Source organism: Chrysemys picta, chromosome 1 (genome assembly GCF_011386835.1).
Source record: "Chrysemys picta bellii isolate R12L10 chromosome 1, ASM1138683v2, whole genome shotgun sequence".
Classification (NCBI taxonomy): domain Eukaryota; kingdom Metazoa; phylum Chordata; order Testudines; family Emydidae; genus Chrysemys; species Chrysemys picta.
This window is the reverse complement of record NC_088791.1, coordinates 91,151,168-91,176,682: the sequence shown is the minus strand read 5'-3', so window position 1 is coordinate 91,176,682 and position 25,515 is coordinate 91,151,168. Positions and strand designations below refer to the sequence as shown.

Genomic DNA, 25,515 nt, shown 5'->3' with positions numbered 1-25,515 from the left:
TTCTTTGCATCTAAGTTTTACTTTAAATGTGATAATTATTACTGTGATTTATCATTTGTATTAGGATAGTACCTGGAGGTGTCTTTGTGCTAGGCACTGTACAGATACACAGTAAGAGACAGTCCCAGCCATGAAGAGTTTACATTCTAAACAGGCAAGGTAGACACAGTGGGACAAAGGAAATATTCTCATAATCTTTTATAGAATCTCAGAGTTGGGGGACCTCAGGAGATCATCTAGTCCAACCACCTGCTCAAAGCAGGACCAATCCCCAGACAACTTTTTGCCCCCGATCCCTAAATGGTCCCTCAAGGATTGAACTCACAACCCCGGGTTTAGCAGGCCAATGCTCAAACCACTGAACTATCTCCATGTCATAGTTTAATAACGGTCTATTTCATTTCTCAGGGCTGTGTGGCTGGGCAGTCTGTGGGTGGACAGGTGACTTGACTGAAGTGCTGATGTGCACTGGCTAGTCTCTGCTTCCTACAGCCTAGACAGGGCTATGGTAAACTAAATGTAAATTAGCTGCTTTCCTTTGGGAACAAGAGGCTTTTAGGTTAAAACCAAATTTTTTGTCCGAATGTGATCTGCTCCCTACCCTCACCACACCCTCATCCCTTGACTTCTATTCACACAGCCCAAATCTCCTTTCTCACAGTAACATAGAGCGTGTACTTGATATGAGGCACCAGAGGCAAGCACTTTTCAAGAACTAAAGAGACAGGAAGTAATAAACATTAAAGAATAAAAGATTCCTCTTTTTATTAACATAATTTTACTATTTTGTATACATTACACAAATTATAACAATCATTTGCAAGGGCAAATTACAGGGTTATCGTGCACAAAACACAATATTTTGAGACAGTTTAGTGGCAATTCCTCCCATAGTCGCTTTACTCTAACATAACACAGTTTCTTTGGAATAGAAACCTCTTAACACTTTTCTGGGCTGAAAATGAAAGGAACGTGTGTAATGGAGGAAGGAAGGTGTCGTGTTACAGGCATAGCATAATATCCCTTTAAATAGATTCTGAGCCTTTTTGTTCCATTCCCCATGTTCAGGTTTTTTTTAGAAGTTGCCAGAACCCAGTCAGAGCAGCAGTGTGTACATGGAGGAATGCCTGGCATGTTGTGTATTTCCAACAAACACATGATTGGACCCCACTGTACACATGTGGTTCCTTTATATTACGTTTGTGTAAAGAGAAAAAGATAAGATCAAAACTGGAATTACACTAAACTATAAAGTACATATTGGGCCAGATCCTCAGCTGGCGCAAATAGGCATAGCTCCAGAAGTCACTTTAGATCAGTGGAAGATGTGATCCATTTTTGTTTACCAAATCTCCTGAAATAATGCAGGTAAATCTCTGTCAATAGCATTGTCTGCAGCATGTACAAGCAAATGCGAAGTGTACTTCAAAATCTCTTCTCAGAGAAGGCATTGGCTTGGCCCTGAAGGAATGCCCAGGCAAAGTGCTAGAAAACCAAACCACACTCTGCTGGCTCAGAGCACTGACTTTCCCATTTAAACAGCTGCAATAAGCTCATATTATGTGTTGCAGTGAAAAGTCTGCCAGGCTCTTGCTACCCACATGTAATCACGCTATCTTTAGCATTCCGTTACACATTTGCTATGTGTACCAACACGCAACAGGAATCTACACAGTGCTGACGGGTAAACGGCCAATAGTGCTGATAGCATAACTTCAGAGGATCTCAAGGAGACTCTGTTAAAGAACGAAGCAGACACAATGCTAAGGCCAGGCCTAAACTACAGGCCTATATAGGTATAGCTACGTCGCTCAGGAGTGTGAAAAATCCACACCCGAGCGACATAGTTATACCAACCTAACGCCTGTGTAGACAGCGCTATGTCGTCAGAGCTTCTCCTGCCAACACAGCTATCACCTCTCAGGGAGGTGGATTAACTATGCTGACAGGAGAAGCTCTCCCACCGGAGTAGGAGCATCTTTCAGTTAAGCACTACAACCTTCCTAAAATATTTGAGGAGAACTTTGCAAAACACTGCACTTATCTTGGGACAGCCAGGATCTGGTAGGGGTGTGGGGTGAGTGTCGCGGCAAAGTGTCCATCCTCTCGAGGCCTGGCCTGGCCCTCAGGGAGATGGAAGGTGAAATGCTGCAGCAGGCTAGTGAAGAAGAGGAAGAGCTCCATCCTGGCTAGTTGTTCCCCCAGGCAAACACGACGACCTGCAAGCGTGGGAGTGAGAAAAGAGGGAGGAGGCAGAGAGGAGGAGGATACAATAACTAGTCACCGAAGGAGTAAGACCCTTACTGCTCATGCACAGGTTGGAGTGAACAGAGAATCTGCCTCCATATGCAGCAGATGGTGAGTCTCCCTCTTCTCAGACCCTGTGTGAACAGGAACAACTAGGAAATACTTCTCCAGACCGATCAATGTTCTATTTAATCTGATTGCCTGTCTCTGATGGTGGCCAGCACCAGACGCTTCAGTGGAAATCATAATACCAAGGACTGTCAGTTGATTTGGAGAGGGGAATTACTGCCTCATTAGCCTGACTCAAAAGGGTCAGAGACACTCGAATACACAGGGCTAAATCCTCAGCTATTAAATTGGCATAACTCCATTGATGTAAAAGGATCTATGATAATTTACACCAGTTGAAGATCTGTCCCATACGCTCTTTGTGGAATTCTTGCCTTCTAGAATCGAAATGGGCAAATAAATGCCTTTAGATAGAGAAATCTGAGGTGGAACAACATGCCCATGCCACCAGGCAGGAGATTCTGGTTCAAGTGCAATCTGGGGACATTGGTTTCCTGGACTTGAGGCAAATACAAGTGGTGCATCTTCACCAATGACCCATGTCAGGCTAAACCACTGCAGCAAGCCTTTGCAGTACTTGTACAAACAGGATCACCTCACCGCCAGCCTGAAAGACATCACTGGTGCCATATCTACTCCCATAACCACTGCAAAATCCTTCTCTTGGTTGTTAGGAACCTTTCTGACAACACCCCCATCCTCCTCTTTGGACTGTTCTCTTTGAAGATAGTAAAATGAAACTTTGAAGTCTATGAGCTGATACCTGAAGTGAATGAGTTATGGGTCAGACCATGTTATGAGCTGGGTGAAACCTTGTGCAACACAGGGCCAGAAAGGGTTACACAGCTAGCTGGCTAATTGACCCAGATTCAACAAACATATTAATAGATAATAATTGTGTTTTTATGCGTTTAGATATATATCGTCAACCTCTAACAATGTAACTGAATGTCCTGTATTCTGTTAAGTCAGAGATCAAAGGGAGATGTTAACATTTAGATGAACTGTGAATGTAGTAATAGCACTGTCTTCATTTCTCTTTGAAGTATGTAGTAAACTACCTGTAAATGGCGGGAAATGGGCAGTTGTCTTCTGTTAATCCCTGCAGCTAATTACCAGTGGTGCTTAGGAAATAGGAGGCTACTTCAAGACCACTATTGGTCACCCAAGGACTGCACGCTGTCAAGAGGCTGCTGGACAACTATAAAAAGAACTCTAGGGCCCTGAGCCTGTTATCTCAGATCTGCTAAGCTTCGTCAGGGGAAGTTTGAGTCACAACACTGAGGTCTCCAGCTCCATTTGGATCACCCTGATCTTGGATATTGGACTTTGAACTATAAACTGAAGAACTGATTCTGGAAAGGACTCTGCAATTCTAGAGCTCACCCTCTATACTATGAAACTGGCGTAAGAATTTTGTTCGTATCTGTATGTGTAATGATCTTTTAACCAACACACTCTCTCTTTTTTCTTTTTTAATAAATCTTAGTTTCCTTAATAAGAATGTATTTGGGTAAGATCTGAGATATTAATTAACCTGATGGGCAATGTGTCCGATCCTTTGGGATTGGTAAGATTTTTATATGATGAACAAGATTTTCAGTAATCTTCATCGTATCTGGAGATTTGGGTGTCTGGGTGGGAGCTCAAGGGTGGGTTTCATTAAGGGAACTGTATTTTGGCTTCTGGGTAACCAGTAAGGTATTGCATTGTAGAAGCTGTTTTGTTGCTGGCTTGGTGAATCTAAGTATTACAATAACCACCACTTTGGGGGATTGTCTTCCCCACTTGTTGCAGTTTGCCCTAATTGAGCAATCTCAGCATGCCCCAGTCACACCTTGTTATAGGTTGACTCAAAACCTTATTCAAACTCATATGTGAACGTGCCTGTCACTTACAATAGTTGTAAGAAATACTTAAGGGGCCACACCTAATACAAGGCCTAATAGAATCTGCCCAGAAACTAGCATCAGTTGGGTAGGGAGTTCCACTTGGTATTGTGACCAGGTTGGGGAGAGGGGGAATGGAAGGGGGTTGCGAGTCTGAGAGAGAACACACAGAAACTGAGAACAGACAAAAACAGAGAGAAGCAGAGACAAAAGCAAGAAGGACAAGCAGTAATAGCCTGTGAGTGCAGTGAGACCCCTAGGAAAAAGCTTTTGGGTCTGTTGGCAAAAGAGGCTTTGGGCTATAAGCTAAGAAACTCCTCCTTTTGTTACGGTTCCTCCTGAGTTCAGAGAGCAGGACTTTGTATGTTCCTTATAAATAAACAAGATGGCATCAAAGAAAATACTTGACTCCATCAATTTCTACTTCCAATTGGAATGTCCCCAGGGCCCTGAAATATGACGAACATAAGAACAGCCATCCTGGGTGAGACCAAAGGTCCATCTAGCCCAGTATCCTCTCTTCCAACAGTGGCCAATACCAGGTGCCCCAGAGGGAATGAACAGAACAAGTAATTATCAAGTGATCCATCCCCTGTCGCCCATTCCCAGCTTCTGGCAAACAGAGGCTAGGGACACCATCCCTGCCCATCCTGGCTAATAGCCAATGATAGAGTTATCCTCCATGAATTTATCCAGTTCTTTTTTGAACCCTGTTAAAGTCTTGGCCTTCACAACATCCTCTGGCAAAGAGTTCCACAGCTTGACAGTGCACTGTGTGAATAAATACTTCCTTTTGTTTGTTTTAAACCTGCTGTCTATTAATTTCATTTGGCGACCCCTAGTTCTTGTGTTATGAGAAGGAGTAAATAACACTTCCTTATTTATTTTCTACACACCAGTCATGATTTTATAGACCTCAATCATATCACCCCTTAGTCATCTCTTTTCCTAGCTGAAAAGTCCCAGGCTTATTAATCTCTCCTCCTATGGAAGCTGTTCCATACCCCTCATCATTTTTGTTGACCTTTTCCAATCCCAATATAGCTTTTTTGAGATGGGGTGACCACATCTGCACGCAGTATTCAAAATGTGGGCATACCATGGATCTATCTAGAGGCAATATGATATTTTCTGTCTTCTTATCTATCCCTTTCTTAATGATTTCCAACATTGTTTGCTTTTTCTGACTGCCACTGCACATTGAGTGGATGTTTTCAGAGAACTATCACAATGACTCCAAGATCTTTCTTGGGTGGTAACAGCTAATTTAGACCCCATCATTTTATATGTATAGTTGGGATTATGTTTTCCAATGTGCATTACTTCGTATTTATCAACCCTGAATTTCATCTGCCATTTTGTTGCCCAGTCACCCAGTTTTGAGAGAGCCTTTGATAGCTCTTCACAGTCTGCCTGGGACTTCACTATCTTGAGTAGTTTTGTATCATCTGCAAATTTTGCGGCCTCACTGTTTACCCCTTTTTCCAGATCGTTTATGAATATATTGAACAGCACTGGTCCCTGTACAGACACCTGGGGACACCACTTTTTACCTCTCTCCATGCTGAAAACTAACCATTTATTCCTCCCCTTTGTTTCCTATCTTTTAACCAGTTACCAATCCACGAGAGGACTTTCCCTCTTATCCCACGACAGCTTACTTTGCTTACGAGCCTTTTGTGAGGGACCTTGTCCACATGCTTGTTGACGCCTTCAAAGAATTCTAGTTTCAACTAGACATTGAGATTGGAAAGGGGCAACGCTTATCTAGTGTGGCTGTGGAGCAAATAGGAAAGGTAGAGGTGTTGTGCTTTGCGCTGCTAAGGTACAAATACAGAGCTAGCTAACAAAAGTCCATTCTTGAATTACGTGAGGCTCTAGATCAGCGGGTCCCAATTTTTTTGCCAGTGTGACCCTGTTTTAATGCACTATTTCCTGCTGGAACCCCAGAAAACATGGAGGAGCAAAATGGTGTCCTCTGCACACAAAGGATTGCCACGATCCCATGTGCTGATGGCACCGCCCCATTTGGGGGTGTGAGCCATATTTTGGGAAGTGCTGCTCCAGAGAGTGCAAGGCAGGCACTGACACAGAGTGCAGGGGAGACACTCATTGCACTGCAGTTTGGCACAAACGGAAGGTGGCTGCTCAATTACCTGTTTACAGACTAAAATCAAATCATAAAACGAAAAACAAAATTGGCTTTTAACCAGGGGTACGTCCACACTTTGAGCTGGAAGGTGTAATCTCCAGCTCGAGGAGACGTGCCTCCACTAACTCTGAGCTAGCTAGTGTGCTAAAAACAGAAGTGTAGCCAGGGGGGCGCAAGCAGCGGGAGGGGCTAGCCACCTGAGTAGATACCTAGTATCTTCGATGGGATCATCCTCAGGGTGACCAGCCCCTCCCATTGCTCACGCTGCAGTGGCTACACTCCTACATGCTATCGCTGAGTTAGCGTGGGTATGTGTACCCAACCTGGAACATACACCCCCAGTCTGAAGTGTAGATGTACCCACTGACCCAATACCTAGCTCAGCTTAGTACCCAGACACAGATAACCCCGCCCCAGTACTGCAGCGTATTCTGGAAATGCGTTAGTAGCTGCCTAACTAACCAACCCCGCTCTGTAACGGAAACGGTTGGCTGCATTGAAACAAACCTAGAAAGCACCAACCACCCTGCTAAGTGTTTGTCCATTTTTGGAGGTGATCCGGTCACTGGGAAAGGTTCTATAACACTGCTCAGTGCATAGACCCTTCTGTCTAAGCCCTCACGTTTCCCACTGCTGAAACTCCTGGGCTGCACTGGTACACGCCCGGCAGAGGCCGTGCCCCACCAGTTCAGAAATCCCTCTGCTGTTGATGTGGTGACCAGAGGGGTTAGGACAGAGCCTACAGCCCCTCCACCAGCCACAGCTGGCCTCCTTTGGTGTCTATCAGAGAATCAGTATTTCCCTCTTCCCATCTCTCTGGTGAGTTTGGAGCATATGGGAAACTGGGAACATCCATCTCTCCTTTATCCCCTACTTATCCATGTACCCCATTGCAGTGGTCCCAGGGACTCCAGTAACAAACGACTTCCTTTGATCAGGGTGCCTTGCAACAGATAAAGAAGTATGTGGCACACAACAATTTTGATCATGCTTTAACAGAAATCCTTAACTATGACCTCATCCTTTTCCCAATAACACACACCTCACCTGTGTGCACATTGCTTCTAAACCAATTCCTGGGCTTGCAGTTAAGATTTTCCGTTATAGTGCAGAAGCGATTAATGTGTTGCATTCAGTATGTCCCTGTGTCTATTGAGTATGGAGTAATTTCTCTGGGGAGATGCAGCATGCTCATGAAGAACAGAGCCTAACGTGATGGATGGGTGTATAGGCTTAAGGGACGAAGGTCCTCCTTAACCTGGCAGTTCTGCGCTCCTCAGGGATTAGGTAGGTGGGTTTCTTACATAAGCAACCGGAATTGATTTGTAACAAGTTTATTTTCTATTTAAATAACTACAGCAGTAGAAGATGAGCAATGAATTAATTAAGGTGAGGGTTGCCCAGTTTACTGCAGAGTACAGAATACAGGACTGCTTCCCTTTGGCCGAGTGGTTTACACAGGCCCTGGGGCAAGCTGCTCAGGCTCTCAAGGCCTGACCCTAAGTACAGAATTTCAGGGCCAGAGTTTCTGCGCTGGAGAAATAGAGAGAGGGAGTTATTTTGCAGAGGTTGCATATACTGGTACCACCAGGGCACTGTAGAACAGACCCAGCTAAGCACACACTGCACTGATCTTCCACATGAGGAAGCTGCTCTCATGATGAGAGGGACACCTTCCTTTAGAGGAGACTCACTTTCCCATAACAGTAGTGGGTCATTTCTCATGCACTGTGCCTCAATTCCACAGGGACGGCCTCTCCCAGTTGCTCCTCCCCTTGGATTTACCTGCAGAGAAAGGCAGGAAGGCCTCTCGCTTCACAAACTCCCCATCTGCATCCAGGAAGTGCTCCGGGTAGAACTGGTGCGGCTTCTCCCAAACCGTTTCATCCTTCAGCACCGAGGACAAGTTAGTGATGACTGTCGTCCCCTGATCCACCCCAGAGAAGAAACGGGGTACATAAGAATTGTCACATCAGAACAGGCCAGTCCCCCTGCATTCAATTTCCCATCTCAAGTAGTGGCCATTGTAGGATGCTTCAGAGGAAGGCACAGAACCCACCTCAGATACCTAATTGTATAATCTTATAGCACAGTGGAGTGGGACACCTTCAAGGCCCTCGGCAGTGCACGGCATATGCTCTGAAGCCTGTCGCCCTTGTACATTGCATGCTAGCTAAACTAAGAATATGCAAGTGGTGTTTTCAGGGTCTAATGAGGTTCATGGGATGAAAATTGCTTCTACTCCCCAATTTTAGCTCTGGTAAGAGTGTTCTGATTGAGAGACTCTGAACTACAGTTCTCATTGTCTTCACAGAAAAAGCGAGATCTTTCCCCTCTCACATGTCGTAGACCTGAGCTAGAGGAGTTTCTTCTAAGGGCGAAAGTGGAATTGAGTATTGTATGGCTTTGGTCTCTCCAGTGAGACTGTCACCAAGGAAGGCAATAATTGCCCGTCATTGTCTCTTGTCTACTTGGAACTGGACTGAGATGCACAGGGCCTCTGAACAGCCTTCAGATAATAGAGTTTTAGTTGCTACTGTACTGGATTTGAACTCTTGACCTAGCAGGTAGTATCTATACAGTTAATCAGCATTACCTTTCTCCACCTTCAAGCAGATGTACTGAATGTTATAAGGTGCCCAAGACAAAATTACAGTCTCCCTTGTAATGATAGCAATCCTTAGTTGTGTTTTAGCTCGATTTGTTGTTTTTTCAGATATCCAAAGACCTGTTGAAGATGGAGCTAGCCACATAAACAAGGCTCTCTGAGGCCCAAGCCCTTTCAAAACTGCACATTTGATAACTCGCCAATGGTTGTGAGATTCAGGGCCTGGTGCTCCACCCCCCTCTGCATGGAACCTTGGGGAGATTCACATATGGAATGTCTGCAGCTTCAGGAGATAAGTCTGCAAGGGGAGAAGATGTCTGCATCCCCTGCCTGGCCATAGATACCTTTGGAATGAAGTAGCCTTGGAGCTCGGTGTCCCGGTATGTCATGTGAGGCACTCCAACAGGAACAATATCCCCATAACGTTGAGTTTCATGGATCACAGCATTGGTATAAGGCATGTTCGCTTGGTCCTCCATCTGGGGTGACCTGTCCCTGCCAATCACCTTATCAATTTCCTCATGGACTTTACCTGGAAAAAGACACTTTACATCCTCCTCAATATAACATAATGATGTACATCAACACTGTAGAAATGGGGAACCTGCAGATTTACCCTTAAGTTTTAAGCACTCTGGGGCAGGGATTGTCTGTTTATTTGTACAGCGCTGGGTTTATATTCTGGGGGATATGATTGCTCTCTTTAAATATATCAGAGGGATAAATACCAGGGAGGGAGAGGAATTATTTCAGCTCAGTACTAATGTGGACACGAGAACGAATGGATATAAACTGGCCGTGGGGAAGTTTAGGCTTGAAATTAGACGAAGGTTTCTAACCGTCAGAGGGGTGAAATATTGGAACAGACTTCTGAGGGAAACGGTGGGGGCGAAGGACCTGTCTGGCTTTAAGATTAAGCTAGATAAGTTTATGGAGGGAATGGTTTAATGGGATAACATGATTTTAGTCAAATAAACAGCGTGCCATCGCTGGTAAATAGTATCAATGGCCAATGAGGGTCTGGCTGGAGAATCTTGCCTACATGCTCGGGGTTCTACTGATCGCCATATTTGGGGTCGGGAAGGAATTTTCCTCCAGGGTAGATTGGCAGAGGCCCTGGAGGTTTTTCGCCTTCCTCCGCAGCATGGGGCAGGGGTCGCTAGCTAGAGGATTCTCTGCTACTTGAAGTCTTTAAACCACAGGATTTGGGGACTTCAACAGCAGAGTCAAGGGAAAGGGGTTGGGACGGCTTTTGTGGCCTGCATCATGCGGGAGGTCAGACTAGATGATCATAATGGTCCCTTCTGACCTTAAAGTCTATGAGTCTATGAGTTTGTTAGCCACCTTCCTATCAATCACTGAGCAGTTTACAAGTGAGTCATCTCTATGAAGTGGGTGCAGTGTTTGGGAGGTGTCTGGGGCACTTGGTCAAGGGTCAGGAACGATATCCAGCAGTGGGGAGAGGGCGTGGACACACTTCTGATTTCTCTCATCTCCACACAACCAGAAAGCCTCTTTGATACCCCAGACATGTACTGCTCTGCTTCCCAACTGCTAATTCCTGACCTCGCAATCAGGTCTTGTGTGTTTGTTGAAAGCACCTGAAAGCAAGAGTGCAAGGGAGGCAGAGTTTACCTGGTTGGGGGCAAGGGGGCAAAGTGAGCCCTGTAGACAGTGGGAAAGAGAAGAATGCAGAATTAGGCGCTGAAGGAGAGCACATTCATCTTCAGTCACTCAGCCCAATTTACATAGTCATCCTCTGTGCTATGGGTTAATAAGCTCATTGTTAGAGACATCCCACCTTCTTCATACTGTATTTGACCCACTTGTGCCTCCGGCGTTGGCACATTTAAGCAGGTTAGCATTTATCCCTACGGAGACCCTAAGAGAAGGAAGAGTTACCAAGTAGCTACGAGGGTCTCAAAGTGCACTTGTCATGAAGAAAAGTGGTGAGTGCCCCCCCCCGACAATGAAAACTTTAACAGGGGCTTTCTCTCTCCCTTGCCACAGATCTTTGCTATCCCTCTCAGAATTTTCCAGTGGAATTATTTCCCCAATCACAGCTGTGACTGTTGCTACGGCAGTGTCATACGCCCAGAACACAAAGGTGACAGCAGATGCTAAGAAGTTCTCAGTGTAGGGTGACCAGACGTCCGGATATTATTGGGACAGTCCCGATTTTAGGGGACTTGTCCCATGTCCCGACCTTACATCGGTTGGGACGCCCTTTGTCCCAATATGGGGAACGCAGCCACCGCGCCGGAGCCACCGCTTACCGCCTCCTGGGAGAGCTCCAAGGTCCGCCCGCTGGCAGGAGTGCCGCGTGCTGCAGGGGCGGGGCTTGCAGGCGCCGGGAGCGGGCAGAGAGCCCTCCGCCTGCCCGCCCCCCCCCGACCCGCAAACCTAGGAGCCAGGGGGACCAGCCTGCCGAATGCTTCCCGGGATGGGAGCCGCCCCAGGTGAGCACCACCCGGATGCCCCACCTCGCCCCCTGGCAGGTCCCTCTGGTTCTTAGGGCAGGGGGGCTCTGCATGCTGCCGGCACCTGCAAGCCCCGCTCCGCAGCTCTGGCAGCTCCCATTGGCGCTTTTCCCGGTGAATGGGAGCCACAGAGCTCGCGCTTGTGGCGGGCGCAGCCCGTGGAGAGTCTGGAGACCCCCCTCACTGCTCTCACCCTAGGAGTCAGAGACCTCCCAGCAGGGCTGGTGAGTGCGGCCAGAGAAGGGGGCAGGGTGTGATGGAGTGAGTGTCTGGCAGACTGTGGGGGGTGCTGGGCAGTGAGTGTGTGGAGGGCACTTGGCAGTGGGGGAGGTTTGTGTGTGTCAGGGCTCTGGGCAGTGCAGGTCTGTGTGGGGCATTGTTTAGTTGTGGTGGTGGGGCTGTGGGGAAGGACACTGGGAGGGAGGGAGGGGAAATCTGTGTGTATTGGGAAACTAGCGAGTTGGGGGTTGTGTGTGGGGTGCTGGGCAGCTGTGCTGGGGATGTGGGCAGGGGGGCGCTGGGCAGGGTGTGTGTGCACAGCACTGTGCATTTGTGGTGGAAGGGTTGTAGGGCAGCTCTGGGCATAGTGGATCCAGCGGGCGCTGGGCAGGGGAGCTGTGTGGTGCAGCATGGCCCCACCCCCAACAGGAAGGGGCACACTGGTAGCACAGGGCCAGGCGGACCAGTGTGCCTCTGGCTCCGGTCGGGGCTGTGCACCTGTCTCTGTCTCCTCCCCGCCCCCCGCTCGCCCAATGTGTCCTGATATTTCACTCTTGCGATCTGGTCACCCTATTTCAGTGGAAGATGCAGGGTTGGGAGAACCGGTCCCATCTCCACCAGTCCTCTTGCTTACACTGGATGTCAGGATGGAGAAGCATGTACAGCAATGCCCAGCGCAGGGTGGTGGAGGTGGTCTCAGTGCCAGCGGTAAACAAGTCAACTGTTACCAAACGAAGGTTGTTGTCACTGAAACTGGTCCCCGCATGCTCTTTAGCCTGAAGGGAACAAAAGAGAGCGTGATTTGACCTTGGAATTTTGTTGGGGAGAGAGGAGCAGACGGGTAGATAGTGGTAATTCATATTCTCAGACTGAAAGGTTGAATTGTTTGCAGAGTGAAGCATAACACGTGCATATGACAACACACGCCGTAAAGGCTCCTTGGTCACATACATTTCAAGGTAATAATTTGTCCCACACACCATGGACTTCATCAGGAATAAAGCTCAGGACCTTCTGCTCCAAAAACACAGGGTATGTCTACACTGCAATATAAGCCCAGGGTAGGTGGCACTTGACTCAGCTGACCCTGGCTTAGAGAATCCAGAGCTTGAGCATCTACACTGGGGTAGTCAATAGGTAGACCGCAGGCCAAATCTGTACTGCTAGATGCTTTTGAACAGTCCCTGAAATCTTTTTATTTACCTATCATTATTGTCATTTTTTTTTAATTATTTTCTCTGCAGTCTGGACCTTCCCTATACCTTGCCCAAGAAATTTGGACCATAACAAAAAATTATTGACTACCCCTGCAGAAGTCTACACTGATTGTCAACCCTATGTTAAGAATATTCTAGGCCAGGCGTGAACCTCTGGCATCCACACCGTAGCAGACAGACCCGAGTCAAACCAACCATATCCCAGACTCCCTAGCATCCTCCCAGAATGTGGCCGCTCTAGCCTTGACTGTGGGAAAGCTTTACGGCCCACCCTGAACGTTACAGGAAAATTTGACCAGCCTGCTAACACTGCCTGCCGAGCAACATGGAAGAGGCCCCTTTTCAAGAACTTTTCTTGCTTGCGCTGTCCTGCCTGTGTCAGGAATGGGGCAGAGTTTCCATGAGGCGCTGGTGGACATTTCAGCGGCACTTTCTGACCCACCAAAGTCCAAGGGTGCTGGATGATGGAAACCATGGAAACCATGTATTTGGTGTTTGTTATTACTGCTTCAAGGCTGCGGTTGCGGCCAGTTCCAGTTCCAGTTCCAACACCACTGCTCAACGCACCTGAAAGAGCTCGTGGTGGTGGAGGAGGAGGAGTCCCCAGGCACGGCAGACTCTCACTGGCTGATGCTGCTCAGTACACTCAGCATACACGCTGGAAACTCTGCCCACAGTCTCTTACCACCAGAGTTAAAGGAAGGTCTCCAGTCAGTTTTAGAGATTTGTGCCTCTGCAACTACAAGAGGTTAGTGTGAGCACTCACACTTGATCAGGTCAGAAATTCCATGTAGTAGCAAAAGGGTTTCTTATCTAGATTTTCTCAGAGCAATTCTATACATTTGGACGTAGACTTAACATGGGCAATAACTAATATGCTATTTATATGTTTAATATGCATAATATTCTATTTATATATGTACCTGTGAATAATAATTTGACAGTCCCTATTCCTGCCCTGGTATCTTCTATGAGATCAGGACCTCAGTGCTACCTACTGAACCAACAATCTCATTTTCTACAAGACTCAGGTCTCCCCACCAAGTATTCTTCAGGGCCACCTTGCTTAGCATACGAGATATGACAGGATCACAGCAGGAAGTAGTCTGGCTATCTTTTGTAATGCGGTGGACTTTATGTGTCTGTTTTGTAAGGGTTTCTTATCTAGAGATTTTCTTAGAGCAATTCAGTAAATTTGGACGTAGCCTCAACATGGGCAATAATTAATATGCTATTTAAGAGCCAATGAAAATGTAATTTGCTTTGTTTAAGAATCAGAACAAGACGTTGACATTTAGAAATTTCCCACAAAATGAAAGTTTTTAAAAAAAGGTTTCAGGTTAATCAAAATTTTAAAAATACTATAAAAATAAAACAAACCATACATGCCTCAGTACGAAGTTCCAACTATCAGCCTATTCTTCAGCTGATTTCTGAGCATGAACTCATTAGACTCACTAGATAAGGGAAAACCAGAAGAAATAGAACAGGGAGCTGTTCATAGCAGTTCTATTAGCAATAGGATTTTGCTTGTAAACTTTACAACGAGGGAAGCTAACAGGGAGTGTTCCCATCACCAATATATTCACGGAGTCAAAGAGATCTACACCTGCCCATCTCCTCCTACCTTCTCTATCTCTTCTAGAAAAGCATCAGTGAAGTCTCTCTTTTGGGTAGGATTCCAGGTCATCCTGTGCTCCTTCACAAGCTCATCTGTGAAGTCCAGGACCTCCTTTTGGGATCGGAAGACGCTCTGTGGCACTCCAGGGATGCGCAGCAGCCAAGGTACTACGAGAAGGAGCTAAGATAATACAGTGAGAGAGAGAGAGAGAAAACCACACCCTATGGCTCCCAGAAAAGAATCACTAAACTACAATCTTACTGATCAATCAAATGGCAGCTTCTTACCGACCAAATCATACGTGCTGAGTTACCTGGGGCAGGAATCCAGCTTCTTCGTTCAAGGCCTGTTCAACCAAATGCAGCAACTTCTGAAATTTCTTATTGTCATAGTCAAAGCGCTCACTATAGACGAGGGAGCAGATCACATTGCTAACTGCATTGTTTATAAGAAAATGTGGATCAAAAGGACGACCTGAAAAACATGCAGGACCAACCAAAGACATTAGGAGTCACACCATCATTGTAGCCTGCCCCTCGCTGCATGGAACACACGGAGCAAGAACCTCTAACATTTCAAGACTGCTTATGGAACAAACCAGTTTAAAGTCCATGCTCATGTAATCTGGAGAAGTTAAAGATGCCCCACATACTAACAGGGTTGGGCCTGGTCAATACTTGGAAGAGAGACCACCATGGAAAACTTAAGAATTCCAGGTTTGTGCTGCTGCAGATTCAGTCCCTGGTACTGTAGGGATAAGGCCTTTGTCTGCAGCCATATTAGAAAGCAGCAGCCATTTGCTAATAAGTCACATCCTCACATTCCATCTAAAATACATTAAAACAATGGAATACCGGGCTGTTAAGAAGGCGATCCTGTCCTAATAGCACCCATCATCACCAGATAAAGAAACAGATCTTAAGATGGTTAAAGAAAACTTAGTTTGATAGCATCCTGCCTGGCATGAAATCACTTATCAATAGTTGTGGTTGTCAAATCCTCATTTCTTTCTTGTTTTATCTTTATGGTCTCCACTTCTCTACTGTTTGTGTGTATGATCTCGGTCTGGTTCTTTGTTTTTGTCTGTTACATAATTAATTTTGCTAGGTGTAAATTAGTTAAGGTGACGGGGTCTGATTGGTTAGAGAATTTTGTTACAATATGTTAGAATTGGTTAGTAAAATGATTGGTTAATATAGCTAAGCAGGACTCGAGTTTCACTATATAAACTGGGGTCCAAGAAGGAGACCAGCAGAGAAGGAACAGAAGGATAAGAAGGAGGAAAGACCTGGAAGAAGAATTCACCGCTAAGACACAGCCTAAGATCAAAGCTGCAAAGAATCCTCTGCACAACCGTGACATGCAGCAACCAGAATCCAGACGAGATTGCCCTTGCATGGCCAACAGGGGGAAAGTCCGCCTGCCTGACCAGGATTGGTGAGCATAGCACTGTATGCTTAGCATGTGTATTCTGCTTGGTAATTATTAATAAATAGAGATTATTACAGTGTAAGGCTCTTTCATGGGTAAAAGGTCTTGCAAACCCGCAATCAGTACGCCCTGAGCCCTAGGAATAGGGTAAGGGTGGGTGTCTAAATTAAGAGGGTTACATCTTGAGCCCTAAGAACTGGGTGAAGTGGGTGCCTCTAGAGTGTGGGAGTAACAGAGAACTGTGTGCCGGTAACAGTACTCATCTCTGCCTCAGTACTGAACCCGTGCTGCTGTGTACAGACAGATGTTACTGGGCTGCTACAGACATTTTTAAGTTGAGGCATAAAAGTGATGTCCTTAAAGACTTCATGGCATGTTTTGGAAGCATGTTAGTGTTGATGCCTTCACCAGATTCCAGCTGAGGTAATTACATTCTACCAACCTAAAATTCCCCTTGCACATTCAATTGGAGATGTTGGGTTGTCTCTTTGGTTTTTTTACTTCCCAACACAAACTCTCATGTTAAAACATCTCTCAGGCTATCATATTATCCTTTCATTTCCTTATGTATGGAAGTCACACTGGTCCCCTGCCCCATCTCCCTTGATGCTACAAACCTTGTTCAGAACAGATCGCAGAGCATAGAAATCCAGCTTCCTCAGTCACACGCTGCTCCAGGGATTTCTTTCCCATCCCAAAGTTCCTCAAGGTGGAGAGTGCAAATCTCCTTTGCTCCTTCCAGGCATGACCATATCTTGCAAGCACCACCCCTGGAAAATATTAATAAACAAGAGACATAATCACCTCTGGGAAGCACTATGCAAAATTCACTGGAGAGCAACAAAATAGGGCTGGAGAGACTGGCTTCTGAGGAAGGATAAAAGGAACCAAGTATAGCTTGGCCAAATGGCAACTAATGGGAGCTATTATTGCATCCTTCAGAGGTGTAGGTGGTTAGTGCAGACGGAGAGGGATTATTCAGGGAGCTCCAAGATATAGCTAGGAGTAATGGCATGAAATTCAGGGCCAGATCCGCAGCTGGTATAACCTGATGTAGTTAATGGAGCTAAGCCATGCTATACTCTAAGGGTGTAAGCCTCAGGTTGGATGTCAGCAAACATTTCCCAATTATTAGATCTATTAAACTAGTCTCTCAAAGGAATTAATGGATGCCCCATCACAAGTCAGTTAAGATTGGATTGGACAAAGCACTGGAGAACATACTATAGGGAGCATCCCAGCACTGGCCAGAGTATGGGCCAGGGGGAGGTTGAGAAGATAGGTGGTGTGTAATGGAGGCTGGGGGAGGCTAAGCCTCCCCAAACCTCTGCTAATACTCCCCGCCATGGCCCCGGGCCAGTGGGAGGACTCAAGAGCTCCTCCAGCCAGCCTGGGCTCGGGGTGGCTCAGGCAGGCGGTGGCTTGGGCGGGGCTTCTCCAGCCGCAGTAGGGACTTGGGGCAGGGCAGGGGACTAGTCTCCCCAAATGGGGGGTTCACACACTGCCCATGGTTGAGAAAATGTGACTCTATAGATATTTTTCCAGCTCTAATCTTTGTTATGAAAGTGCTTTGGGATAACCTGAGATGATTTCAGCCCAACAAGCCTCCCTTTTAGGTTGCATTTCTTTCTACCCTCCCACACTTTCACTCCTAGGTCCTGGAGGTTCCTCAGAAGAAGGTTATTTCTTTTACAAGCCGAGGAAGGTACATACATGTGGTGAGGGATAGGAATCTGCCCGTTCTGACAATGGCAGCCAATCAGTATTGATTAGCATGTACATTCTACTGAACATTTCAGACTGGCCACGTCTTAGTAGTTGTTGCAGCGCTGCAGTTGGGAAGGAGAGTCCCCATTTTCATCTAACCTGACTTCCTCCTCACGAGACGTAGTGTCAGGGGAAGACTTCAGCAAAAGCAACATCAGCAGGGGGACAAGAGAGGAGGAAGTTCACTCCTTAAGTCCCCTTTAACCTCTCCAGGAGCTCAAATGATAAAGCCAGTCCCCCTGCAACACTGCCAGAAAACTATGGTAGTTTCCAAGGTACTTGCCTTCGGAGTTCTCTCTATAACCCAAGTGCTCATATATAGGAAAGTATGGTCGGTCAGCAAAGTCCTCTGATTTCTGGACCAATGCTTCCTTTACTGCTTTGAATCCATTCACTACTATCAGATTACTCCAGCAGTTCTGAAGACTAAAGACATTTCCATATTTTTTACTCAGCTGCCAAGAAAAGAAAAAGGGAAAATAAATTGTTAGAAGCCAGATGACACTTCAATTTGCTGGAAAGCAAGCCTGAAAAAATCATCTTGCATTTCTGTACGCTCTCTAACTGAGAAGGATCTCAGAGCACTCTATTGGGCTTGTTAGCTAATCACTGATGTGCAGCCACTTCTGGAGTGGAACAACTCACAGCAGCACTACACAGCCACTTACACAGGGAGAGAAGAATACCACCATTGTCAGCTGAAGCTGCGGAAAGAGTTTATGTCAGGAGAACATAACTAACCAAGTTGAAATTTGGCCAGGGATCTTGTGAAAGTGACGTAGGGTCTTTAACAACTACCAGCGGTCAGGATCTCTTTTGGTGTCTTCCAGGATAACTGACCCAAGCGTACATTGTTCCTTAAAACCATGGTGTGGCACTGGTTTAACCACCGACCCAGAGAGCCTTCTACACTAATTCCTGTAGCACATGGCTTTGCACAGGAGATATCCCATTCAAGTACTGACCAGGCCCAACCTTGCTTAGTTTATGAAATCTGATATTATCACAGAGAGTGTAGTAGTGCTGGCTACAGATACACACAAAATAAAATTTACTGACGTAAGGGATTGGGGGCGGTGGAGGGCATTTCCTGTGATGCTGGCAAATGAGGTGCCAGCTCTTGCCCAGGCTGCAGGCATTAGCTAAGAACTAACAAACTCATCGCTTGAGACCAGACCAGTTCACCTGTATGTTAGTTTGCTCAAAATAAGTATTAGTCTTACAAGACTGTATTTGGTGTTTAGACTCTGTGAAATGCTTGTGAGTTGCTGCAGGCATTAATCTCACTTGCAATGTCTCTGTTCCACGCCATAAGAAAATATGTAAGTTTTGCTTTATAACTTTGCAAATGGCTGCTCTGAACTTGTGAACCCAGGCACAGGAATCCTCCCTCACCCCATTGAGAAGGACTATTAAAATCAGCTGGGTCAAGGAATATTGCAAACAAAGGATTGGCTAATGGGCCTATCCCACCTTGGAAATGCCATGTGCAAGGAAGCCTGTTCCGTGGACTTGGAAGCTGAATGAAGGAAATAAAACAAAGTCACAGGAAAATTTTCCATCCGTTTGGCTGTCTGAACTCTGACACGGCGAGAGTTCCCCAGGGCTGCCTGCTGGGTCCGCCCTGAAAGACGCTTTGAATAGACAGATCACTGCAACTCGGTCACTCTTAGATTTAGATGATCACTTACTTGTGTGTAGACGTTTGCTTGCTTGAACCTGCAAATAACTCTGTTATTTCTTTTTCCTAGTTAACAAACCTTTGATCATTTATTACAGGACTAGCTACAGGTGTTGTCTTTGCTGTAAGATCTAGGGTACCAACTGATCTGGGGTAAGTGACTGGTCTCTTGGGACTGGGAATAATCTGAATGTGGTGTGATTTTTTTGGTGACCATTTATCAGTAAGTCCAGTTTGTCTGGGTGGCAAAATAGACTGGAGATTCTAAGGGGACTGTCTGAGACTCCATGGTAAGACTGTTACAGTGATCGAGGAGCAGGGGTGCTGGAACGGGGGGGCCAGGGCACTCCCCACAGTGGCCCGGGCTCCCTGGGTGGCTCTTACCAAAGCCAGGCTTGGGCTTCCAGCCTGGCCTGGGGAAGGGCCTCAGGGGAAAGAGAAGGAGCAGGCGGTGGAGGCACAAAGAGGGCAGGGCCTCGGGGGAAGAGGAGAGGAGAGGTAGGGCCACAGAGGGGGCAGAGCCTCATGCCGTCCCATACACGTCTACCGAGGTTCCAGCACACCTGTCCAGGAGTTCACATTAGTTACTGGCTTGGTGAAATCGGCTTATATAACACACCACCAGTTTCGGGTGTCTGCCCTGTTTTTGACAGTCTGCCCTGAGACAGGCAATCACACTCTTGAGCCCCTCCCGACAGCGTGATAGTTTCTTTGCCCATCTCCTAACCTATGTGGGTGGTTCATTACCCCAAAAACATTAGCCAGAAGATGGCTTATTGCAGCTATGAAATGTAATGTGACACTGATGGTATCCTAGCCAATGCTGTTCTGAGCATTACGGCAGTAGCAATGACACTCAGATAACAGGAAATGTTTTTGTGTTGATTAGTGCCCTAATGCAGCTGTGATTCAATTATTTTGGTATAGGAAAAAAATCACATCCCTGACTGAAATCATTAAATTGATACAAAAACTGTGTGTAGACCAGACATGCCTGGAAAGGACAAGCATAAAAGTCCTGCCCTTTTTCCACACTCAAGGGAAACCTGAGGAGGGGGCACCTATGGAATTGCAGGTGTTCAGCTAGTGCCCAACAACTTTCGGGTCTTAGACCAAAGCAAACCAAGTAAACTTCACTGAGAATGACGTGCTTCTAAGTTCTTGGCTGCAAATCTGAGTTTTGTAATTACTAACGTGGTTCCTTTCCTGCAGCTAACCATTGTGTGGTGCAAGGCAGGAGAGGGTAGTGCAAAGTTCTTTAAGATACAGCAGGACTCTCCTGATCACGTGTGCCAGTCCCGTCCCATTCCCTTGTAGTAATTTAGATTAGCCTGAAGGCCTTTCTAAATTATGGCAGTTTTCAATGGCCATGAGAGGCAGTTACAGCAGCTGGGATTCTGCAGGGTACAGGGGAACCCTGGCCCGTGCCTTGGCTACAGGAAAGCATCCTGTAGGAATTGCTATGCCAGCCTACAGCATCGGATTATCCCTCTGTCCTGGCTGAACACGCTGTGACTGGCTACACTAGCTTTGAGGCTACTTTGCACCACTCCACCAGCACAGTGTGCCTCTTGTAAGCGAGCACCACGGCCACTGTACCCTGGGGACAGACAGGCATTGCAGAGCACAAAGGAGAAGAGTTTAAAGCAATTATCAAATAGTTTAGGTCCAAAATTTAACCTATTTTCAGCTATTTGTGGGATTTCTTGAGGATTGTCCACACAGATGGGAGAAAATGCCCTTCTGAACCAAGAATTTGGGGAGAGAAAAACCACAAGTAGTTGTTTTATGTGTATGTGAAAAACACAAAAAAACAACGTATTGTGTTCCTGCTTTTGTACAGCAACTTTCCTCAAAGCCACTTGGGCATCAGCCAACGATGCTGATGACACACAAAGAGGCACTGTGTGACAAGCAGATGAGAGTCCTTTTCTATAAGGCACTGGTGAACATGCGTCTGTAACAGTGCCTAGCTTAGGGAGCTGGATGAGCTGATTCCTGAGGAAAGATAAAATGATATAAATATATAGACTGGTCAAATATCTAAGGAAGGGGACTACGATTCTGCCTGCAAGTATTTGAAAGGTGCAAATGCAAAGGATGGAGGGAAATTGTTTAGGGTTGGGTGAAGGAGTAATGGAATGAAACTAAATAATGGAGAATTTACTCTGGACATCAAGAAACAAATCCTCAGCAAGAGGTGTATCAGACTGGGGAATAGTTTCCTAGGGGAAGTGATGAAAGCCTCATTGCTGGTCATTAAAAATGGAAACGCCCTCAGGGGCATACCACTGACTAGAAGGGAGAGGGGTGGATAAGAATAGGCCATTTCTATCTTTAATTTCTATGATTCTGTAAGTAAAAGGAGCAGTTTTCGTTTCCGTTCTGTGAGAAATGCAAGAAAGCAAAATGAAATTGTGTGAAATGGAAATAGGGGCAGAAAAGGGAATAATATGTTGTTACTAAAAATGTGGCGTTAAAACAACTACAGGTCAAAAGTGTTGTTGTTAGCATTGTCATCATCCCATTTGATCTGGAAACTCAAAAACTTTTCCTATCGTATGGTCAAAACAAGAACCAGACCCAGTTTCCCTGTGGCTGGAGTGTTGAAAGGTACCAGCCTAGAAAAGGGGCCTCTGGAGTTTGGAAACTACAATCACAAAACGTAATATGATTTAGTTGCCTCAAACTACATCAGTAGTTTCCTTGGAGACAGGACAAAGCACTTATAACAGTGGTTCCCAAACTGGGGTTCATGAACTCCTGGGGGTTCGCAAAATGTTACAAGGGGTTCTCAGGAAAAAAATCCCTAATGGCGGCCGGGCAGCACAGGGCCAGCCCCCCGGAGCCCCTGGACTTCCAAGAGCTAAGCAGATCAAAGCAAGCATATCTATCACACTGAGGAGATTTAAACTTCAAGACTTCTTATAAGAATTGGAAAGGGAGGTGGATATTTTTTGCTGTTTTTAAAATTAAATAGGCAGTTAGTATTGTTTTAAAAATTATTATGAAGAACAAGTTTAAGCTTTGTTGTAACGTGCACTGTTTGCCTGGACTGCTCAGACCTGAATGCTTGTGTAGGAGGAACTCTTTGAGTTGGCTTTTTAAATACCTTCATGATGTTTCACATCTGATACTCCTTGATGAAACATAGGAGCCTTGTCTTATAACAGGCTTATTCAAAGTGATACAAGCTACGAAAGTGAGATCTTGGAAGAGTGTCACCATTTTTCATAATGTAATAAAAATACTGTAATGATAAATAATAATTAATAATAGTGTTTAATAAGCATGTCATAAAAATACATTTTATATTTCCAAGATCACTGCTTTTATAATTTATAGTCAGGTAAAGGAGAAAATCCCTGGAAATATTCATTTTTAGGAAGGGGTGTACGAGACTTGACATTTTAGTGAAAAGGGTTCACAGGTTGTTGAAGTTTGGGAACCACTGACTTGTAACAACTAACCCTGCAGAGGTGGTGTGTGCTCTTGTTAGTGCAGACACAGCCAGCAAGCACATCCTAAAGTTGTATAGCTGGAGATTACAGTTTTGTTCACTTTTGCTGAAACTCTCAATCATTTCTGGTGACTTACAAGGAAGCTGTCGTCCATGCATCCACATCCCCAAACCAGAGAAATTTTTTAATGAATGGATCTGAGCTGAGACAAATGCATTTCATAAATAATAAATCTTTCACTAGCCCTTTTCATCCCAGAGGCTATAGATGGTACATAAAGGGACCACTTCACCCACCACTGAAGTGCAGACATCTCTGAGGCGGAATGCAGCAGCTATTTAACAGTGCTAATATTGTGCAACAGCCCAGCCCACTACAATGTCTCCAACTGAAATTACAGGGAGAAGGGAAAGAGTCAGTGTGTCTGGGTGTTCCCCTGTGTGTGTGTGTTTGTGTAGTGGGGATCACTCTCCTCCAGCGCTATCACAACATGTGCGGAGAATTCTACTGGGCTTGGGAGTGGAATGTTGCCCTCTGGACCCTAGAGCCAGAGCAAAGCCACAGCAGATAATCAGAGAGCGTTAGAGCCCCTCCTCCCCTAGTGGACTGACTGTTACTGTGTTGGAAAAGCCCCAGCATGTAAAATAACCCCTCCAGCCCGCACCAGCTGGATTAACGAACCACCAGCCCGGGCCAGCTCTGTTCCCCAGCACACTGTGGTGACCAGATGTCCCGATTTTATAGGTACAGTTATGATATCCAGGGTTTTGTCTTATATAGACGCCAATTACCCCCCAACCCTGTCCCAGTTTTTCACACTTGCTATCTGGTCACCTCAGCTGTGCTCTCCAGCCCCTCTGGCACTGACCTGGGTAAAGGAGCGGTGTGGGTTGTGGAAATCGATCTGCAGCATGGTCCCAATGAAAGGCAGCGAGGTCGGCCCTGGTGGGTAGCGACTCCAGCTCTTCCTGCGCTTCAGGAAATCAAATAGCAGAACGAAGACTGTGAGGGCTATGCCCAGTGTTGGGAGGTTGTTCCCGCAGGATCGAAGCTGGGACCAGAGCCACAGGAGCAGCTCCATGATCGTTCTCCCCTTTGCCCCCACACGTGTTTTTAACTCTCACCCCTGCCTCTTTCTCCTGTTCTCTCACTCTTTGCTATTTCTGTCTCCACCCGTTCCCCTTCTCTCTCTCTATTTATTTCTCAGACACCCGCCCCTCTCTTGCTGATGTCACAGCTTGGAGCTGCCTGGCCAGAATTTCTCTGTAGCCCCTCCTCTGCCTGGACAATACAAACTCGCAGGGGAGTGGTAAGGAAGGGCGGCCCAGCCCCTGCAAAAGGGAAAGGGCATAGCTCCATTTCCAGCATCGGTGGTATGTAACATGAGGGAGAAAGGAGCCCCTGGAGACTGTGAGCTGTAAGGTTGGGTCCATATGCAAGAATGAGTCTCTCCTAGGGCTCGAATTGCCCCTTGTATTCAGCAGTAGCAATCCTTACCTAGAGTGACTCGATGTCCCCTTTTTGTAGGGACAATCCCGATAGTCATGACTTTTTCTTATATAGGCGCCTACTACCGTCCCCCCGCCCCTTCCAAATTTTTCACACTTGCTATCTGGTCACCCTACCTTCACCATTTCTCCTCACTTGGTTGGTTAGTAACCAGTTTTTGCTGAGCCCTCGAGAGGTTGCTTCAAATGGGTTTAACTAGATCTGAGTCCCTCTCTTTCTTATTGGATGATTTTTACATAGAATTTAAGGGAGAACCAGCTACTGAACACTGTCAGGAGGAGGGAAGCAACGCGTCTCTCTCTCCACCTGGTCAGGTATGAATTGTGTAGTGTCTGTGTCACAATGGAGCCCTAGCCTCAGGCTGAGCCAAACGCTAATCAAGAGATTGTGAAATCGACAAGAAAGGAGCACACAGGAAAAACCACCCGCAGGTGCTGAGCAGCATCCGGTTTACAAGTAAGGACAATGGACTGGGGGGTATAACTGAGGGGGCAGAGAAGCACCCTGTGCATCTTTCTACTGAGGAGACAAGCTGACAGCATGACTTGTCTCATGGAAGATCACAATCAAGCCTGGCTGTAAGACACTGAAAGGGTTTTGGGGGAACTTTGCTCCAGAAGACAGAAAAATATCTAATAAAATAAGTCTAGGGTCTAGAAAGCATGTTACGATTTTATTTTATATGTAAACCATTTGCTTCTAATACTTTGACTTGCTACTTCTCAAATCACTGTGCTTTGTTAAATAAACATTTACTTGTTTTCACTACAAATGTTTCTGAGTGTCACGTGTTTCAATGGGAACTTGGTTGGGCCCTAAAATCTGAGAGTGAGATTGTTTATGTCCCGGGAGAGTTCCATGCTAGTTTCATGGAGGTTAGGTCCCTCAATGGCTATTAGCCAAGATGGTCGGGGCTGCAACCCCATGCTCTGGATGTCCCTAAGCCTCTGACTGCCAGATGCTAGGACTGGATGGCCGGGGATGGAACACTTGATAATTGCCCTGTTCTTTTCACTCCTTCTGAAGCATCTGGCATTGGTCACTGTCAGAAGACAGGATACTGGGCTACACGGACCATTGGTCTGACCCCGTATGGCCGTTCTTATGCCAATCAGAATAGATGCCACTCCAGATCCTCCAGTGGGATAGGTGGAGTAATCTGAT

At 46.1% G+C, this 25,515-nt stretch overlaps 1 protein-coding gene and 1 long non-coding RNA gene across 4 annotated transcripts in view; one reads left to right on the top strand and one right to left on the bottom strand.

Moving 5' to 3' along the window:
• LOC122173359 (uncharacterized) overlaps nt 1-23,882 on the top strand; it is an 86,429-nt gene extending 62,547 nt beyond the window's left edge. Inside the window, exons 2-3 of one of the 2 annotated variants that reach the window (XR_006173833.2) lie at nt 8,105-8,310; nt 9,074-23,882. This is a non-coding gene — a long non-coding RNA (uncharacterized LOC122173359). The remainder of the gene's footprint in view (nt 1-8,104; nt 8,311-9,073) is intronic. The other variant, XR_010595151.1, reaches the window with a different exon arrangement.
• Nucleotides 741-23,923, bottom strand: LOC101938829 (cytochrome P450 2D14-like). 2 transcript variants are annotated; one of them, XM_065578559.1, is made up of 9 exons: nt 23,711-23,923; nt 17,984-18,155; nt 16,551-16,703; nt 14,816-14,976; nt 14,509-14,682; nt 12,299-12,440; nt 9,310-9,497; nt 8,143-8,284; nt 741-2,219 (listed from the first exon to the last, which is right to left on the bottom strand). In XM_065578559.1, the coding sequence occupies exons 1-9, from the start codon at nt 23,921-23,923 to the stop codon at nt 2,041-2,043; spliced, it is 1,524 nt and encodes a 507-aa protein (XP_065434631.1). In that variant the 3' UTR covers nt 741-2,040. The 2 variants fall into 2 exon arrangements, with proteins under 2 accessions (XP_065434631.1, XP_065434676.1); XM_065578604.1 differs by lacking the exon at nt 741-2,219 and adding an exon at nt 2,236-2,381.
• Nucleotides 23,924-25,515: the final 1,592 nt, after the last annotated feature.

Excerpts from the sequence above, each read along its gene's own strand:
- LOC101938829 (XM_065578559.1), bottom strand. The coding sequence starts at position 23,923 with ATGGAGCTGCTCCTGTGGCTCTGGTCCCAGCTTCGATCCTGCGGGAAC. Across the intron at positions 14,977-16,550 it reads TGCGATCTGTTCTGAACAAG|GTCGTCCTTTTGATCCACAT; the intron begins GTTTGTAGCATC and ends CATGTTTTTCAG. Across the intron at positions 8,285-9,309 it reads AAGGCTACTTCATTCCAAAG|GGGACGACAGTCATCACTAA; the intron begins GTATCTATGGCC and ends GGGGTGGATCAG.